Here is a 20,681-nt window from a genome sequence, read left to right on the forward strand (position 1 = left end):
AAATAGCGCATATTTTCATATATAAAACTCTATGAAATGCCTAATATGAAAGTGAGCAAATATTCCGAGAATTGGACGTATGCATTTCGGAGATTTGTGGCGGAGAATCCGCGCGCGGAGGGAAGGAAATTTTTTTTTTAAATTCACCATAAATCTAAATATTGTGCTAGAGACTTCGAATTTGTTTCAAGATGAAGATAAATGACTGAATATTACTAGACTGTAAGAGTTTTAACTTACAATTGCGTTTTTCGACCATTTCGGTAGAGTCAAAGTTGACCGAACGTGGTTTTTTTTCTATTTATCGTGATTTATATGCAAATATTTCGAAAATGAGAAAAGCTACAACCTTCAATTATTTTTCGTTGTATTCTACATGAAATTGCGCACATTTTCATATATAAAACTTTATGTAACGGCTAATTTAAAATGGTGCAAACATTACCACAATCGCACGTATGATTTTTTCGGAAGAGTTACCACGCGGATGTAAAGAAAATGTTATTTTTTTCATAAATTCACCATAAATCAAAATATTGTGCTAGAGACTTCCAATTTGTTGCAAAATGAAGGTAAATGCTTGAATATTACTAGAATATAAGCGTTTTAGCTTACAATTGCGTTTTTCGACCATTTCGGTAGAGTCAAAGTTGACCGAAGGTTGAAAATTTTTCACTTATCATTTTTTATATGAAAATATTTCAAAATTGATAAAAGCTACAACCATGGGTTGTTTTTAGTTGTATTGTGCATGAAATTGCACACATTTTCATATATAAAACTTTATGTAACGGCTAATTTAAAATGGTGCAAACATTACCACAATCGCATGTATGATTTTTTTCGGAAGAGTTACCGCGTGGACATAAGGAAAAAGTTTTTTCATAAATTCACCATAAATCGAAATATTGTGCTAGAGACTTCCAATTAGTTGCAAAATTAAGGTAAATGATTGAATATTACTAAAATATAAGGGTTTTAGCTTACAATTGCGTTTTTCGACCATTTCGGTAGAGTCAAAGTTGACCGAAGGTTGAAATTTTGCCACTTATCGTTATTTATATGAAAATATCTCAAAACCGATAAAAGCTACAGTCATGAGTATTTTTTTGTTGTATTTTACATAAAAATGCACATATTTTCATATATAATACTCCATGTAACGGCTAATTTAAAATGGTACAAAAATTATGTCAAAGTGACGAAATAATTTCCGAGATGTGTCACAGATACTTTTTAGTGCGGCAAGAAAGAAATTCGCGCTTGCGCGCCTGCATAACGATTGTAAACAAAACAACACCTTGATCCGTGAACTCCCAGCATCCCCCAAGGCGCGTGATCCAAGAGTTTTTGGCTGGTAGGCCTAAAAGTATTTTTCCGCAAATTTTAAAAACAACTTTTGTATGTCGATGTAAAATACGTCCAGTCGGCACCCGAGACAAAAAATGTCGACGTAAAATACGTCCAGTCGGCGTTTAAGGGTTAAGTACTAAGTCCTAATGTCAGGAATGAGTGTGAATGTGACACTGACGAGAGCAAATGTAATACATATAGTATGTACTACAAATGTTCAAGGAAAAACATCCGAATGTTACAGTACTTAAAAAACCATGTATTCAGAGCTGGAAAGACCAAAGAATCAAGTGTCTCATGCAGACAAAGGATTTGGAAAAAAGGATGGAAGCAACTCTTGTTGTGCCAGAAACTGTGAGAAGTGAAAGAGTACAGATAAATTAGTGCAATAATGATAAATTTACAGTTGGAAATAATGTAAGAGAAAAAGTTATGACATGGGGTATAAATAGACCAAAAAGGAAAAAGTTAAAATGTGGGAAAATGTTTCTAAGAGGAATCTGTAAGACTGGACAGAGAGAAGGAAGAGGAAGACATAAAGAGATTGCACTAGTTGGTTTAAATGAAAAGGCTAATGACAGAACTCACAGTTATAGAGTGCAACAGGTGATTTGTTTGAAATCCCTGGCTGCATGAAATTAGTCACATAAATATGATATTGTTATGATACAATAAAGTTTTGTACATACTTACCTGGCAGATATATACTTAGCTATAGACTCCGTCGTCCCCGACAGAAATTCAAATTTCGCGGCACACGCTACAGGTAGGTCAGGTGATCTACCGTCCCGCCACCCAGTCAGATTTTCTCTTCCACCTGTCTCCTGAAGGGAGGCTGGGCGGGCCATTAATCGTATACGTATATCTGCCAGGTAAGTATGTACAAAACTTTATTGTATCATAACAATATCACTTTTGTACATTCAACTTCCCTGTCAGATATATACTTAGCTGATTGGCACCCTTGGTGGAGGGTAAGAGACAGCTTAACTACTGAAATAACCAGGAAATCAACATATGTTGTAGGTTAAAAACCTTGGTTCTTACCTGATTTGGCAGAAGACTTCATGGCTAATGTCTATGAGCCTGCTTTGCCTCAAGAGCCTCAGCGAGGTAGTGACCTATGGCTGAGAGTTCTTGCAGATCTGTCAATGGGGACTTACCCGCTTACGCGACAGAACCTTCTAGGATCTTTGTCAATGGGGGCTATCCCACTTACATGACAAAACCTCTTGCCTCTGGCAATATCAAGGAGCACAAAACCAATCCCGACCACCTGACCCTCTAACCCAGGTTAGAACTACGATTGAGAGAAGTTACCACCAAACCTTCTTTCAAACAACCATAAAAACACATCACCACAAATTAAAACTAAACTAAACTATCAAGGATTAGAATCAGCTCCCTGTCCCAGCACCGAATCCGCAGATACGTACGGCCCCAGAGAGAAGCACTTGTCGTAAGTAACCTTTATGTCCCTCAAGTAGTGGGATGCAAGCACAGAGTTGCATCTCCAGAAATATCTTTCATAGACATGTTCTTCTGGAAAGCTAAAGAAGTCGCAATGGCTCTTACCTCATGCGCTTTCACTCTAAGCTGCCACAAAGAATCGTCATCGTATGCCGCATGTGCCTACGTGATGACGCTTCTCAAAAAGAAAGCCAGAGCGTTCTTAGATATGGGCCTTTTTGGGTCTCTGACCGCACACCAGAGACTCTCTAGACTGCCCTTAAGTTGCTTCTTCCTCTGTAGGTAAAATTTAAGGGTCCTGAAAGGGCAAAGAGACCTTTCTACCTCTTTCCCCACTAAGGGAGAGAGACCCTTAACCTCGAAACTTCTAGGCCAGGGCTTCGAGGGGTTCTCATTTTTGGCCAGGAATAAAGGCTTAAAGGAAAAGATAGCTGAGTCCCCTTTAAAACCTACTCTAGAGTCCAGAGCTTGCAACTCGCTAGTCCTCTTTGCAGTGGCGAGAGCCACGAGAAAAATAGACTTCCGAGTCAGGTCCCTGAATGAAGCCTGATGGGGAGGCTCGAACTTGCTAGACGTCAGGAATTTAAGCACCACATCTAAGTTCCAGCTAGGTGGTTGAGAGGACTTTTTCTTGGCGGTCTCAAAGGATCTGATGAGGTCATGCAGATCTTTATCTTCCACGATCTTCAGGTACCTGTTAATGAAGACAGCGGAGACCATGCTACCATACCCCTTAATCGTAGAGACTGCAAGATGACACTCTCCTCTCAAAAAGAGAAGAAGTCGGCAATAATGGTCACAGAGGTATTGTAAGAGGACAGCTTCTTCGACCTACACCATCGTTGAAAGACTTCCCACTTCGATTGGTACACCCGTAAGGTTGAAGACCTGCGGGCTCTGGCGATCGCACTAGCAGCTTTTCGCTGACGAGCCTTTCGATAGTCGAAAGGCAGTCAGGCAGAGAGCGGGGAGGTTTTTGTGAAACCTCTCGAAGTGGGGTTGTCTGAGCTGACCACTCCTGAGTGGAAGAGATCTGGGGAAGTCCACCGTCCATTCCAGTACCTCTGTGAACCATTCCTGAGTGGGCCAAAAGGAAGCGATCAGGGTAAGACTCGTTCCTGCAGAGGACACAAAATTTTTCATTACTTCCCCCACCAGCTTGAATGGGGGAAAGGTGTATGCATCGATGCCTGACCAGTCCAGGAGGAGAGCGTCGATTGCTATTGCTCTCGGGTCCGCTATCGAGGAGCAAAAGTTGTCCAGCCTCTTGTTCTGAAAAGTGGCGAACAGGTCTATATGTGGCCTGCCCCACAGGGCCCACAGCCTTTGGCAAATGTCAAGATTGAGCGTCCATTCCGTTGGGAGGACTTGGTTTCTCCAGCTCAACAGGTCCACTCTCACATTCCTCTCTCCCTGGACAAATCTGGTTAGGAGCGTGATCTCTCTCTCCTCCGCCCAGATAAGCAGGGTTCTTGTTGTCTTGTAAAAGGAGAAGGAGTGTGTCCCTCCTTGTTTTCGGATGTAAGCCAGAGCCGTGGTGTTGTCCGAATTGACTTGGACCACCATGCCTCTGACTTCCGACTCGAAAGACTTGAGAGCCAGAAAAATCGCAAACAGCTCTTTCGCGTTGATGTGCCAGGTCACCTGTTCCCCCTTCCAGGTGCCTGACGCTTCCTTCGCCCCTAGTGTTGCTCCCCAACCTGACTCTGACGCGTCTGAGAACAACACTAGGTGTGGGTTCGGTTTTAGCAGGGACAAGCCTCTGTTCGACTTGAGAGGAGCTAGCCACCAACTGAGATGCTCCTTTACCTCCTGTAGGATAGGGAAGGAATCCGCCAAGTCTTCTGACTTCTGATCCCACATCCTTTTGAGGTAGAATTGCAGGGGTCTCAAGTGAAGCCTTCCTAGATTCCTAGAGAGAAGAACTGCTCCAGCGAGGAAAGGGTCCCCAGCAGACTCTGCCATTCCCTCGCAGAGCTTCGCTCTTTCTCTAAGAAGACTGTCACTTTTTCCATACCCCGATCAAGCCTTTCCTGGGATGGAAAAGCCCGAAAACCCCGAGAATCCATCCGAATCCCCAGATAGACAATGTTCTGGCTGGGGATCATCTGGGACTTCTTGAGGTTTACCAACAGTCCCAGAGATCGGGCCATTATCAAAGTCGCATTTAGGTCCTCCAGACATTGATGTTCCGACTTGGCTCGTATAAGCCAGTCGTCCAGATAGAGTGAGATCTTCACCCCCTTCAAATGTAACCATCTGGCTACATTTTTCATAAGCCCCGTGAATACTTGCGGGGCCGTCGACAGGCCGAAGCACAAAGCCCTGAACTGGAAGATCTTCCCTTGTATCATGAATCTGAGATACTTCCTTGAGGACAGATGAAGCGGTACGTGGAAGTACGCGTCCTGAAGGTCCAGGGAAACCATCCAATCTCCTGGACGCAGAGCAGCAAGAACCGAGGAAGTTGTCTCCATGGAGAACTTCCTTTTCTCCACAAAGCGATTCAATGCGCTTACGTCCAGGACAGGTCTCCACCCCCCCAAGGCTTTCGGTACGAGGAATAGGCGATTGTAGAATCCTTGGGAGTGGGGATCCTGTACTAGTTCTATGGCCTCCTCCTCCAACATCTGGTCCACTAAGAGAAGAAGGTTTTGTCGCAGAACAGGGTCTTTGTACTTTGCCGAAAGTTCCCTCGGCGTCGGAGTCAAGGGCGGTCTTTCCTTGAAGGGGATGAGGTATCCCTTTTCCAGAATAGAGAGGGACCAGTTGTCTACTCCTCTCTGTGCCCAGGGTTCTGAGAAATCGAGAAGTCTGGCACCTACTGAAGTCTGGAGGACTCGATTCCTACTTGGTCCTCTTGAAGGGCCTGAAAGAGGACCTACCTCGCTTCTCAGGTCCTTTCCTTCTGACGAGGATCTGAAAGAAGGAGCCCCTCGAAAGGGCGCTTGAGGAGGGCGACTCTCCTTCCTTACAGCGGAGGCAGCTGGTCTCGCCTTCCTAGCAGACTGAACCAGCAGATCTTGGGTAGCCTTTTCCGTCAGGGAGTGAGAAATGTCCTTCACCAACTGTGAAGGGAACAATTGGTTCGAAAGAGGAGCGCACAACAAGGAAGCCCTCTGGACCGGGGAAACGGATTTGGTAAGAAAAGAGCTAAACACTGCTCTTTTCTTCAACACTCCTGCTCCGAAGAGAGAAGCTAATTCACCCGATCTGTCTCGGACAGCTTTGTCCATGCAGGACAGCACGCTGTTAAGGACTTCAGGCCCAAGAAACTCAGGATTAAGAGTTTTCTTAGCCAACGCCCAAAGGGACCAATCCAAAAAGTTAAACACTTCCAGGACATGGAAGAGTCCCTTGAGGAGATGGTCCATCTCAGACATACCCCATGTAGTCTTGGCCGTGGGGAGAGCATGCCTCCTAGAGGAATCTACCAAGGTAGAGAAGTCCACCTCCGCAGAGGATGGAAGTCCCAGTCCCATTGGTTCTCCAGTTTCGTACCATATCCCTCTCCTTCCCGAGAGCTTGGAGGGAGGACAAGAAAAAATGATATTGTTATGATACAATAAAGTTTGTTCATACTTACCTGGCAGATATATATACAGTGGACCCCCCGTATTCGCGTTCTCCAGATTCGCGGACTCACACATTCGCGGATTTCTCTGGGGAACGTTTCCCTGCATTATTCGCGGAAAATTCGCGCATTCGCAGTATTTTTCTATGATAAATATCCACAAATTCCTGGTTTTTTTGATGAATTTCATCATAAAATGCACTTTTTGTGATAAAACTATTAAAAAACCAAGTATGAAAATTTTTAGTGGGTTTTTCTTGAGTTTTAACAAACAAAATAGGCTGTATTTAGCATTTTCATAGGGGTTCTAAACATTCGCGGATTCTAACTATTCACGGGGGGGTCTGGTACGCATCCCCCGCGAATACGGGGGGACCACTGTATAGCTGTATTCTCCGAAGTCCGACAGAATTTCAAAACTCCCGGCACACGCAGTGGTTGGCCAGGTGGTTAGTACCCATTCCCGCCGCTGGGAGGCGGGTATCAGGAACCATTCCCATTTTCTATTCAAATTTTCTAATGCCACTGTCCCCTGAGGGGAGGTGGGTGGGTACTTGATTATATATATCTGCCAGGTAAGTATGAACAAACTTTATTGTATCATAACAATATCATTTTGTTCATGAAACTTACCTGTCAGATATATATATAGCTGAATCCCACGATTGGAGGTGGGAAGGGACAGAATAGAAAGATTTTGGAAACAAATTACATGCAGATGATTGACATCTTGGTTCCTTACCTGTTAGCATAGCTGACTTCGTGATTACTGTCACCCAAGTCTGCGTTTGCTTTACTAGTCTCCAGCAAGGTAGTGACCTGTATAGCTGGTGAGTTCTAGATGATCTGTCAACGGGAGCGTGACCACAATGCGACTAGACCATATTGACCATACTCTGAGGGCAATGAAGCAAAAAACCACCACCTGACCTAACCTATCAAAAGTTAGTCCCACATAACTTTTAGGCTAAAGAAAGGGAAGTCCGCCTCAGGCGGCCGGCCCCACAACCGTAAAACAACACAACAAAATTAAAAGCACACCTAACCATTTTCTATAGGATAGGATTCGTGCTGCTTCCTGCCCCCAATATCATGTCTGCGGATATGTATGGCCCTAGCGAATAGCAGTTCTCATATGCCGTCTTCACATCCCGCAGGTAGTGTGAAGCGAACACAGAGTTGCTTCGCCAAAATGTGGCACTTAGGATATCGCTGAGTGCCATATCCTTTTGAAATGCCACTGATGTCGCGACAGCTCTTACCTCGTGAGCATAACTTTCAAAAGTTTAAGATCACCATCTGGACAGGACGAATGGGCCTCCTTGATGGTGCTTCTCAAAAAGAATGCCAGTGCGTTTTTTGACATTGGAAAGTCTGGTCTCTTGACCGAACACCACAGATTTTACGACGGACCTCGACAGTGTTTAGTTCTTTCCAAATAAAACTTGAGAGCCCTGACAGGGCACAGGACTCTCTCTGGCTCTTGTCCAATGATCTCTGCTAACCCCTTGATATCAAAGCTCTTAGGCCAGGGGTTGGACGGATTTTCGTTCTTCGCTAAGAAGGAAGGGCTCAGGGAACACACTGCATTGTGTCCTCTAAAGCCCACATGCTTACTTATGGCTTGAAACTCACTAACCCTCTTCGCTGTGGCCAGAGCGGTTAGGATAATAGCCTTTCTTGTGACGTCCTTCAATGAGGCAGCATGCAGAGGTTCGAAAGGACTTGACATTAGGAACTTTAGAACTATATCTAAGTTCCATGACGGGATCTTAGGCTGCGGTACTTTTGAGGTTTCAAAAGACCTCAAAAGATCGTGAAGGTCTTTATTGTTGGTCAGGTCTAAGCCTCTGTGTCGGAAGACAGCCGACAACATACTCTTGTACCCCCTAATCGTGGGAACCGCAAGCCTGTCCACATTCTTCAGATGGAGGAGGATATCAGCGATCTGATTCACAGAGGTCGTGGAGGAGGAAATACCTCTCTTCCTGCACCATCTCCTGAAGACAGCCCACTTAGATTTGTAAACTGCTCGAGAGGAAGCTCTTCTTGCGTTGGCAATAGCTTTTGCCACTGGTCTTGAAAAACCTCTCGCTCTGACCAACTTTTGGATAGTCTGAACGCAGTCAGACTCAGAGCGGAGAAATTTCCATGGTACCTCTCAAAGTGGGGCTGTCTGAGTAGATCGACTCTCTCTGGCAGGGTCCTTGGGAAGTCCACTAGGAAGGACATGACCTCCGTGAACCAGTCGCTTGAAGGCCAAAACGGGCCGATTAGTGTAATTCTCGCTCCCTGAGACGCCGCAAACTTCCTGATTACTTCTCCCAGGAGTTTGAACGGGGGAAAGGCGTAGACGTCCATCCCCGTCCAATCGCCATAGGATGGCATCTATTGCTATTGCTCCCAGGTCGAGAACCGGCGAGCAGTAAAGAGGAAGTCTCTTCGTCTTCGAAGTTGCGAAGAGATCTACTAATGGACGTCCCCATAGTCTCCACAACTCTTGGCAGACCTCTAGGTGAAGAGTCCATTCTGTCGCAAGCAGTTGATGTCGACGGCTGAGAAGATCCGCCCAGACATTTTGAACTCCTGAAACGAACCTCGTCAGGATTATTATGTTCCGTGCTCTTGCCCACAGGAGGATATCTCTTGCTATCTTGAACAGGGACCGAGTGTGTCCCCCCCCTGTTTTTTTATGTATGCGAGACCCGTGGTATTGTCCGAGTTGATCTGGACAACTCGGCGAACCACTTGTCCCTCGAAGAACTGGAGAGCCAATCGAATAGCTTCCAACTCTTTGAGGTTTATGTGCCAAGACCTCTGTTCCTCTCTCCAGAGGCCTGACACTTCCTCCTTGCCCAGTGTTGCTCCCCAGCCCGCCATGGACGCGTCTGAGAACAACACTAGGTCGGGGCTCATAAGGCTGAGGGACAGTCCTTCTGAAAGCTTGACGGGATCGTGCCACCACTTCAGGTGATCTTTGACCGACTGAGAAATCTTCAAAGTCGTGTCTAGGTCTTCCTTGTCTTTCCAGTTCTCTGCTAGGAAAAACTGGAGCGGCCTGAGGTGCAGCCTCCCTAGGGAAACAAACTTCTCCAGCGAGGAAATGGTTCCCAGCAGACTCATCCATTCCTTCGCCGAGCATGTCTCCTTCCCTAAGAAGACTGACACTTTTTCTGAGCATTTCTGCTGACGTTCCAGGGATGGAAAAGCTTGAAAAGCCACTGAATCCATCTGAATCCCCAGATATACGATGGACTGCGTGGGGATCAGATGGGACTTTTCAAAATTGACTAGTAGGCCTAGGGCCTTCGTCAGCTGCAACGTCGTATGAAGGTCCTCCAGACACCTCGACTCCGAAGATGAACGGATGAGCCAGTCGTCTAGGTAAAGTGAGACCCTTATCTTTGAGAGGTGAAGCCATTTCGCCACATTTTGCAAGAGAAGTGTGAAGACCATCGGCGCTGTACTTAGCCCGAAGCATAGAGCTCTGAACTGGAAAACCTGTCCCTTCAAGATGAATTTCAGGAACTTCCTTGATTGAGGATGAATCGGGACGTGGAAGTAGGCGTCTTGGAGGTCCACGGACACCATCCAGTCCCCTGGTCTTAAAGCTCCCAGTACCGACTGAGACGTCTCCATCTTGATCTTTTCTTTTCTCACAAAAAGATTCAATCTGCTGACCTCCAGGACAGGTCTCCATCCCCCAGACTGCTTCGGAACCAGGAACAACCTGTTGTAGAAGCCTGGGGAATCTAACGTTAGCACTTCTTCTACGGCTCTCTTCTCTATCATTTGCTCGAGAAGATCGAGCAATATCGGTTGCTTCGTTGGCTGGTATGAGGGCGACAGGTCTATGGGCTTCGTGCTCAATGGAGGTGTTGAGAGGAAAGATATCTTGTAACCTCTCTCAATTATCTCGAGGGACCAGGTGTCCGTCCCTCTTATTCTCCATGCCTCTGCAAAGAATGAGAGTCTCGCTCCGACCGGTGTCTGAAGGGCAGAGACGTCACTTCTTTCCTCTAGGTTTTGAGGAGGCCTTGCCTCTAGAGAAACCCCTTCCTCGAGATGAAGCTCTCGAGGAAGGTCCTCCACGAAAGGGCTTAAACTTCTTCTTGGGAGCTTGTGTGGCTAAGGTAGAAGACTGGGCCGCAGGACGTCAAGAAGACTGGGTCAAGAGGTCCTGCGTCGCCTTTTCCAGCAGGTTAATTGACAGATCCTTCACCATGGACTGTGGGAAGAGATGCGAAGAAAAAAGGGCAAACAACAATTCTGCCCTCTGCGCAGGAGACACTGACTTTGCTGTAAATCTGCAGTATAGCGCTCGTTTCTTTAGGAGGCCGGTAGCGAAATGGGATGCCAGTTCATCAGAGCCATCCCTAACTGCCTTATCCATGCATGCTAACACGCTGGATAACTCCTCTAAAGAAATCGAGTCCGGGCTTCTGGACTGTAGGTCCAGGGCCCCCAAACACCAATCCAGGAAGTTAAAAACGTCCAACGTCCTGTAGATCCCTTTGAGATGGTAATCAATTTACGACATCGTCCAGGAAACTTTAGCTGAGGAAAGGTAAGACCTCCTCGGAGCATCTACCAAGTTAGCAAAATCACCTTGGGAAGAAGAAGGAATTTTCAACACCGCTTCCTCTCCCGTTCCATACCAAATTCCAGCTCTTCCACTTAGCCTCGATGGAGGAAGAGCAAAGGAAGTCTTGCCCTTCGCCTTCCTGGAGTCCATCCAGTCATGAATCCTTTTGAATGCTCTCTTTGTAGAGAGCGAAGTGGCCATTTTAACGAAGCCAGAAGCCTTCCTCGTCTTCATTGAGGCCAACTGTGAAGGCGGCGAGCAAGGAACCGGTGCCTGAAACTTGTCGGTAAACAAGTCTTTCAGGAGGCGGGTTAACGTCTTATAGTCTGAGGAAGATGACGTTGTCGGCTCTTCATCGTCAGCAGGACGAGCGTCACTCGAAGATTCTCCTTCCTCTAGAGGAATATTAGAAGCGTCCTTAACAGACCGTGATGTAATCAAGCCCTGAGGTCCGTTCGTAATAGGGGGCCTCTGTCTGAGGGAGGGTTCGAAGCAGAAATTCGGGTCTGTTTCACCGCTAATTTCGAAACTTTAAGTTCCTGTAAGGGAACGTCCTGCGGAGCGTCCTGAAGAGCATCCTCTTGAAGAGCGCCCTTGCAGGAGTCCTGCCGACCGTCTTGACGTGTAGGGCGTCCATCGTTCTGAGTAACGCCTTGGCAAGTACTTTGCCAAGGGTCATGACGTTTAGGACGTCTATGATCTTCAAAGGCGTCCTCCCGAGCGTCCTGGCGAGCGTCTCGATGCACAGGACGTCGAGCGCCTTCGGAAGCGTCCTCACGAGCGTCTCGAAAAGCAGGACGTCGAGCGTCTTCGGAAGCGTCCTCGCAAGCGTCCTGGCGAACGTCTCGAAAAGCAGGACGTCGAGCATCTTCAAAAGCATCCTCGTGAGCGTCCTGGCGAGCGTCTAGATGTGCAGGACGTCTAGCGTGCATAGAACGTCGTGCGTCCCCAAATACGTCTTTACGAGGATCTTGACGAATATCTCGACGTTGAAAAGCTTCCTGATGTGACGTGTACGACGCAAAAGCGTCCATCCGTTCAACTTGAGAGGCGTCTTGGCGAGTCTCGCGCTGCTCTTGACCCGCACGAGTGGTGAACTCCGATGTTTGATGATCGTCATCGATACTCCTAGAAGCTCTCTCAAAAGGAACGCTTGCGCGTTCTCGAATGAGTAGGCGGGATCTAGAAGGCGACGAAGCTGGGGAGGTCGACGAACGAGGAGAAGGAGCAGGGGACTGCCTGGTTCTCTTGATAGGCAGCCACCGATCCTTCCCCCTCTGACGGGGTTCTGCCTCTCTCTTTGCAAAGTACGACGCCAACTGTTGTTGCATATTAATAAGGATCTCTCTAGAAGGAGAAGATCCATGGCCAGGAGAAGGACTAATCCTGTGAGAAGATGATGGGCGAGGGCACAGAAGACCCGGAGGTCTTGGTCACTGCCAGGTAAACAAGTTTGTTGTTGTTTTCAACTCAGCTTGTATGCAATGGCCTACACCTCTCCAATAAAGAAGGAGGTAGAACCTATGATCAGCCATTCCTGAGTGCCAAAGCCAACTTGAACCCAATGAACCTAGAGGTTTGAGACAATACTGTGCCTCATTCTGTCAAGACTAGGTTTGCCCACAGGTTTGCCATCTGGTGGGCAAGGTAGGTAATGGCCCTACCCCCAGACATCAGTCTCCCGGAGGTCGAGTCTTCTTTGGATGTACAGGAACCCTTAGAAGTGATCTTGGCAACTGACAATGACCAAAGATCTATCCAGGAGACTCTGGAATGCTGCCATGACAGTTGATTCCAGTACCGCTGCGAGACTCCTGGGACACAGATTGAGTCAGGTCAGAGACATTCTGTTTGGTCTGCATAGGGTTTCCAAAGGAGCATAGTATTTCCTCTTGTAAGCTAGAGGTGGAGGAGGTATCTCCCAAGAGTGGCTAGACTGAATCAAATTCTCTTGCCCAAAAATAGAATTCCTTTGGTCCAAGACCCTTTCAGCAAATCTAAACCAAGGCAAACCCATTCAGACCTTGTGCTCCTTCTGGGGTTACCAAAAGGACTCGATGACTCATGAACAGTCTGCAAGAAAATAATGATCCCTTCCTCGAGATCATTATACTGCTGTATCACTCTAATGATCTCTATGAAATGCCTCTGTAACTCAGGGGTGTCTGAGTCCTAAGGCATTGGACCCTCCAGGTTTGGTCCCCCCGACCCACTCCTTCCACCTGAGAGGAACACTCACCAAAGCCCCCTGGCAATCCCTCGACTACCTGAGCATATTTTCTGTCCAATCCAAGGACCAAACCAGAAACATATGCTTCTGTGGACGGGCTGAGAAGAGAGGAAGAATGGTTCCGGTCTCAAGCCCTAGGCCTGTCTGGCTTCCAGCCCCAGGAAAACCGTGAGGAGGTGGAGGATACAAATGAGGGATCACAAGCACCCTTCCTCAGCCAGTCGAAGACTGAAGTCCTGGCTGGTGAGTGAGGCTGTAGGCGGATGTCAACCTGCAGTGATAACATCCGTACAAGTCAAGGAAAGTAGTCCCACTCATTTGAACATATGGGCAGGGGCTGTCCTATGAGAATGTTCCAGCATCTTGGAAGATGAGGCTTCTACATGAGAATAAGATGAAGACTGAGCAGGGGACCTCCTCTTGCCTTGCCCAGGTGACCAGGCCAGTCGGGCCGGGCCACTATCCCGGGACCCCAAGGGCCACTGTCTTTGAAGAGCAGGAGGGACATGAGGGAGGACTTGCATGCTCTCTGCTCACCTCTGGCTGGGCCGTGCTGGCAATCGGGCTCAGGTCTGTAGACCAGGGACCCTTGCCAGACTGCTAGGCAAGCTACCGGGACTGGCACCAGTGCACCGGGTCTGGAGAACCCTGGGCAGCAGTCGCTCCCATTTGCTTGGCAGTAGGAGCAGTACTCGCTGTACCAGTAGCAAGACCCGGTAACCCTCAATGTGAGAGAGGGCCGGCTACTGGGAGTTTGATGAGACTTTCCACCAGCAGGCAAGGCAGCCTTCTTCTTCCTCCACTTGTTAGCTTTTGAAGAAGATGGGAAGGAGGAGACAGCACTTGATGACAAAGACGAAAACAACAACTTAATTCTCTTCTTGCTGTAGGCAGCTTTAGACAGCAGCAAGCAAGTGTGAAGGAGGGTATCATCCAATGACAAAGTCAACAGAAGCAACTGGGGGCACATCAATACAGGGTTATGTGGAGGTAACCCTCAAGCCAGTAGATACCATAACTGTAGAGGTCATCATGGTTAAAGTACAAGCAGTAACTGGAAGGCCTTGCACAACCTTCAGGTGATTGATCAGACCAAACACACTTGGCTCACCCCCAAGGGACCTAAGGAGGGCCAGAGCTCCCTAAGCCCCTTGATCTCCATAGCACCTGCAACAAAGGTTGGGTTAGGTGAGACAGTCAACAAACCGCAACCCCAAGAATGAACATCCACCCAAGGACAACTCCTCCAAAAAAAGAGAAACTGATAAAGAGGAACTGGACCGGTCATTCCCCCCTCATTACTCACTACCGGCGCAACAGTGGTAGTCGTCGAAGGGGATACCCTTCCCTTAGGAGTGGTGACAGCAGGTGGAAGTTTAGCTGCCGCTAAGAAGGAATCAGCAAAGTATTGCACTCTGTTTACACCAGAGAACTTTATCTCTCTTCTTCTTCCTGGTAAATCTCACACACTGTTCTGAAGCCCATACCCAGCACTCTGAACATGGACCAGATTGATTGTAATCATACCTATGGCATGAAACACACAAGAGTATGATGGTCAACCTTGACAAAGGAAAGGAACCGCTTACAGGGGCCTTTCCTATCCTGGGCAGAGTCTAAGGTCTCCAAAGAAGGCTCTAGTCATTGAGAGGTCTGCATATGAATTCTGCAATTACAAAATAGATTCCAATATGGCAAGAGCAAAAAAGCATAAAAAGAAAATGTCATTTGGGCAAAAGAGAGCAGACTGACCAGTGGGCGGGGCTTCTTCATTACTGCTGGTAGTTAATGACCTTGTCTGCAAGTTAAACAGCCATTGCAGCTAGTGTTGGCATGATAAATCATTTGTAAAGAACAAAGCTTTGTATTTGTGTAATATGCTTCCAAATTTGGGGTTATCTTTTATGTCAGTGCACCTTATGAGCTGGCCAATACAACAATAAAAATAACTGAAATTGTTACTCACTGGTCGCATCAATACATTTTTGTAAGAAAGCAACTTTAGCCTCTTTATCTTTGATATTCTGTGAGCTAAGCTCGTCATCTGTGAAAAGTCCATCAAGAAATCCTGTCCCAGTTATAACCTGAAATATAAAGTCTTCATATAACAAAGTACACATGAAAACATAAATTTACTTGAATATTTAATTATGCTACCATCTTTGTTGGAGCACATCAAAGTGCCAACTCTACAGTGCACAAAAATCTAAAACTAAAAAAATATAAAATTTTAAGGATAAAGTCTTTTTCATAGGTATACAAACCAGATTTGATGCTTGGTAACAAGGTTACTGGCAGATAGGTGCTGGCAGATAGGTGAGAGGCAGGGAAAATGGCCACTCACCTGACTATCAATCCCACTTTTCTTTCAGCTATAGGACAAATGCAGGGTGGTTAGAGGTGGAAATTAAGAACTGTATAAATGCTTGGGTTTGTATACCTAGAAGAAAAATTTAAAAAATAATTTGTATTTTTCTTATATATGCAAACCATCTCCTTTAACTTGGTAACAAGGTAGTTAACATGTGGAGAAGGAGAGTGGGTGGGGAGTATCCCTCACGCACCAACTCTCACACGCACTTTTCCTTGGCTGCATGGACTAAGCTGGGCAGCTGAAGTAGGATTAAAGTACAGGGTGTTTCGAAATTAGAGCCGACCCCCTTCTACAGCATGAACTAAAATTGATATGGACAAAAACAAAAGTAATTCAGAACAGGTATTTATTTAAGTTTCTCTCTGAATGTTTAATATTTTGTGTGGCCTCCATCTGCCTGTACCACAGCCTGCATTCTTGAGGGGTATGATTTCAGCAAATCGCAAAAAAGTTGAGATTCAAACTCCATTTCCCTGAGCACTTTGGTCACCTCTCTTCGCAGGTTGTCGAGGCATGGTATACCATCATAGTTCACTGTGCGTGCTTCAACACGATCCTTTAAGATACTACCAATGTTTTCACACACATTAAGGTCAGGGGAGCTACCTGGAAATTCACTTGACGAGAAGAAAGTGATACCACTGTTTCGAAGCAGCTCCTGTGTCTGAAGAGCCTTGAAACATGGTGCCTTATCACGCAAAAATGTGGCTTCTTCAACAGATAAGGGATTTTGACGAAGGAAAAATCTATTTCTGGGGGAAGACCTGTGTCGCCCGGTGAAAAGTCCCTGTAGCTCACTTTTCTAAGTATAAATAGATTCTAAATATACCAGAGAAAAAAGCTAGCATGGTATGCTGAGGTTACTACCCTCGCACGAGCACCCAAAGGGTGTCGTGTATAAAGTACAAGGCGAGTGGAAGCCACTATTCACAGGTCTTCTGCCAATTAGAGGATTCCCTTCCAAAATCCCTCTCTTGGAGAGAGCCGTTGCAACGGCCACTCCTCCCTCCTCGCTCCCGCTACTACTACTACTACCCGACTCGCGCGCCATCTAGCATTCCTGGATTAGCCACCCTAGCTTGGATTGGTTAAGGGTGGGAAATTTAATTAGAAGGGATGGGTTCACTGGGCGACACAGGTCTTCCCCCAGAAATAGATTTTTACTTCGTCAAAATCCCTTTTCTGGGTTCGACCTGTGTTCGCCAGTGAAAAAGTATCAGAGAAACCCATCCAAGCTTACCAGGTACCAAACAAGAGTATAAATAAAGAAGGAGTTAATGAAACCTAAGGTTCATTTAAAAAATAAATTTACTTATTTGCTAATTACACTAGGACTTAACTATGACTTAGAACTAGTAACAATATGACAATATAATACACTCAAGAATGGTATCCAGAGCAAAAAACTAGGGTATGTACAGATAGGTCCATAAAACAATTGTGAATATCCTGGGCGCGATGTTGAGCCCAAAAGGCATGACTCTGAATGAGTAAGCCTTGTTTCCTAGCCTGAAGCCTAGGTACGGAGAGAAGTTCCTTGCTATTGGAACATATAATAAGCGTCTGTAAGATCTATAGAGGTGGTGACAGCCCCACAGGGAAGTAAGGTCCGCACCTGCAAGACTGTCAGCATGCAGAACTTGTTGCAATGAATGTATGAGTTGAGGCGGGACAAGTCCAGAATCACTCTTCTTTTGTCAGTCCTTCTTTGGGACAATGAGCAGACGTCCTTGAAACTTTGGTCGTTTCACTCTTTTTATGGCAGGAGATCTTTGGTATAGTCTATAAGGTCCGCTGTTGGTATCTGATAAAATTTGATTGGTGGAGGGGCTCTTTCTCCCATTTCCACCTCAGACCTTTTGAGACTATACTGTGGGCCCATGGACTAAAGGTCCAATGGTCCCGGAAGAGATAATCTCCCTCCTACCTGCGGGCTCTCACTGACTGGTTGCAGGTCTGTTACCTCTGCCTCCTTGGAAGCCTCTACCCCTTGGTCCGCCTCGTAGCCGGGAGCCACCTCTGGCCCTGCTACTTCTTGCATGCCTGTTGTGGCTGCGAAATAGATCCATTGCTTCATAGGCAGGGTTAAAGGGTGGGGAGGTCATTATAGCTGTGGAGGTTGAAGGCTGTGGGCTGGCGGATGAGCCTTAGATGTCGAAGGCTTACCGACTTGTAAAACCGAGACCGCTTGTACGACCGTTAGAGGACGGGAGGCCTAGTAAGGATTGAATCTGCTTGGCCTCTTCTTGGGTCTGGTTTGTTGTCCGGGGTCTCAATTTTCCGTTTGAAGGGGAGTCCCCAATGGACCCAGAGGCTCTGGTTGGCTCTGGCTCCTTCTCGAGAGACGTTGTTAACCTCGTCTTCCGGGAACAAGTTTTCTTCCCATATTGAGGATTTTATCAGCCTATTAGGTTCGTGCCTTATCGAAGCACGCTCCAGGACATATTTCTTACAAGCTCGTCTTGCCATTGCAAAGTCGTAGAGGTCCGACTGGAAAGTCTGTAGTAGACCTTTCGTCAGGACCCGGAACACCTGTTCGTCAAGGTAAGTGGAGGCTACCAACTACGCCGTAGTGACGGAGTTGATAGATCTTCCTAGACTTGATCTTGCTTCAAATTCCGCCTTGATTAAATGGTCCGGAATTTTTAGGCAGCTTCTCGGAAAATAGAGTGGAAGCGCAATCCGGGTCAAGTTTATCTGCTGTAAACGTGGCTGGAGCGTTGTTCCAAAACTCCCTACCTGCGGGGAAGAGAAGAGAGGTACCCTCTGTCTCCTTTAGTACTGGTAGGGGTTTGTCCTCTGCTGCCACTTGTAGGGTTAGTTCCGCTACCTTGTCTGTACAGGGCGACAGAACATTGGCTGGAGCTACAAACATGGTGTAGGTACCCTTGTGTGGCGTCAACTCAGTGTTGACGCGATCCCAGTCGGAGAGGGTGCGAACCCAAACAGCTTGGGCTTGGTCCCTAGGGAAGATCACCGTATCCTTCGGGACCTTGTCTATTCTGACTAACGCGTGTTCCGCTAGTCTGACAAATCCAGGAAAAAGAAATTTGGAGACCCTCCGGGAAGAGCTCAAAGTCCTCCAACGGACGGGTTCCGCACCCTTCAATTGATAACTTCCCATCCGAGAATGGGGCATGTAAAGCTAACCGCCACGGGTTGTTCTTGTCAAATGGCAGTAGTTTTGACAAGGATAGCGCCGGGGATCCGGTCAGCATATCCTCCAGGGGCCTGATCCTCTTGGCCAGAGATGTTATTGCCTGGCCTAAGGTGTCAGAACCTGAGGCGAGTCGTAACGACTCAAACCTCTCATCAACCGCTTCCCTAACCTTCGACATTAGAAGGTTGGCGAGGGTCTCATGGTCGAATCCAAACTCCGTCACCTTGGATCTGGCAAACTTGGCTCTCGACCCCTTAGGGGGGGAGAGAATCCTTGGCAGCAGGCGACTTAGAAAACTAAGTTGACGGCCGAAGGGCCGGAGATGACTCAGTCGCCGCTGACGGAGCTGGTTTGGATCCCTTCGGAAGGGAATTTCCCCAAAGCTTAGCCTACTCAAGTCTCATCTCTCATTGTCATAAGTAATGCCGGCGGAGTGGGCTGAAGCGGCGGAGTGGGCTGAAGCGGCGGAGCAGGGGAAGATGATTCCTCTATCTGAACCTGCCCACCTCTATTGCAGGGAGCGTAGCTCCTACCCCGAACCCGTAGCCGGGGCGGACAACTGGGGAGAGAGACCACTGAGCGGCGGAGCTGTGTAAATGCACCATCCGGAGCGATGTCTGCCGGCTGGTGCGGTACCAGACTGCTATAAGGCCAGCGGAGCTATCCACTCGGAGACATAAGGGATTACGTATAATACCCGTAAACCCACCACTCCCACTACTCTCTTCCCCCTTTAAGTGAAAACTCGAGCAGTTGTTCATCGATAAGACTACTAGCACCGCAAGTTATAGCGTATGGCAAAGCCGAGCTAGGAAGTGGGGGAAGGGGGGGTGGTATGTGGGGTGGTCGGTCGTGATCGTTTGGCCACCAACCCGATCAGAGATGGTCACCTATTGAAAGCTGTGTAGCCTACTACTGTAGGGGTAGTAGGCCGACTGGGCCTATGGCCCGTCGTGATTGGTACAGCGACCGATCGGTGATCGCTCTCAACTGGGAGGACGTGGCCTACTCTAAAGGCTGTACTAAAGGAGGCTAGGCCAAGACGATACACAAACCAGACCACTTAATGTACGGCAGTACAATAGACAATATATAAGAATAATATATACAATTAATAATGAGGCATCATGGAAGAGTTGCAAAGGAATATAAGGCAAAAGGATAATACCCAGTATGGATCTAGCTTAACCTTCCAAGATCATTACAGAACCGGACAGGTAGGCCAAATCTCCTCCAAGACATCATGATGTAGACTGTGGCCCTCGACCAAACCTACTAAATTCGAATTTTTCGATCTAGATCGGCAGGGAGGATAGGTCCAACGATGTGATAAGAGAGAGGCTCTCTATCCTTGACATCCTCGCCTCTAGCACCGTAGCGCCGACAGGGGGAGAGGCATAAAGGGTACAGGGGTAGGGACACTTAGCCTACCTTCCAAGCCTAACCTAGGCTTGGTCGGTTAAGACAGGGAGGGAAGCAACTCTACCAACCTCTCAGTGATATGAAATCAACGTGAATAATTCAACCCCTATATGGTTCGTATTAAACAATAACTCATGCATGTCTCACACCGGGAGAGAGAGAGAGAGGGGACTCTCTCCTCTCCCGTGATAAATGCGATAGGCTACTAGTAGCCTCACAATTTTACATGTGCACTATGCTAAAATTATGCAGAGATAGGCACGAACACGCTCTTTGAGAAACCCGGGGGGGGGGGGGAGGGGCCAGAGGCTAGAATATAAACTAATCAATCTTTCTTTAATACCCCAGATAATATAAATACATCACTGATGATTGTATGGAATACTCAAAAAATCATAAATGTGCATAAACAATATAATATACAATAAACAATATAATATACAATACAATAATGAGGTATCATGGAAGAGTTGCAGAAGGAACATAAGGTGTAAGGAAAATACCCAGCATAGG

The 20,681-nt window shown here is 47.0% G+C and overlaps 1 protein-coding gene across 3 annotated transcripts in view; it reads right to left on the bottom strand.

Annotated features, from left to right (window-relative positions):
• The window catches only part of LOC135217072 (TRAF3-interacting protein 1-like), a 343,407-nt gene that overhangs the window by 312,559 nt on the left and 10,167 nt on the right, over positions 1 to 20,681 (bottom strand). For all 3 annotated transcript variants that reach the window (XM_064252769.1, XM_064252754.1, XM_064252762.1), the window contains exon 2: positions 15,179 to 15,296. In XM_064252769.1, the coding sequence (XP_064108839.1) occupies positions 15,179 to 15,296 (118 nt within the window). The remainder of the gene's footprint in view (positions 1 to 15,178; positions 15,297 to 20,681) is intronic.

This window comes from Macrobrachium nipponense, chromosome 19, assembly GCF_015104395.2.
Source record: "Macrobrachium nipponense isolate FS-2020 chromosome 19, ASM1510439v2, whole genome shotgun sequence".
In the NCBI taxonomy this organism is placed as follows: Eukaryota; Metazoa; Arthropoda; class Malacostraca; order Decapoda; family Palaemonidae; genus Macrobrachium; species Macrobrachium nipponense.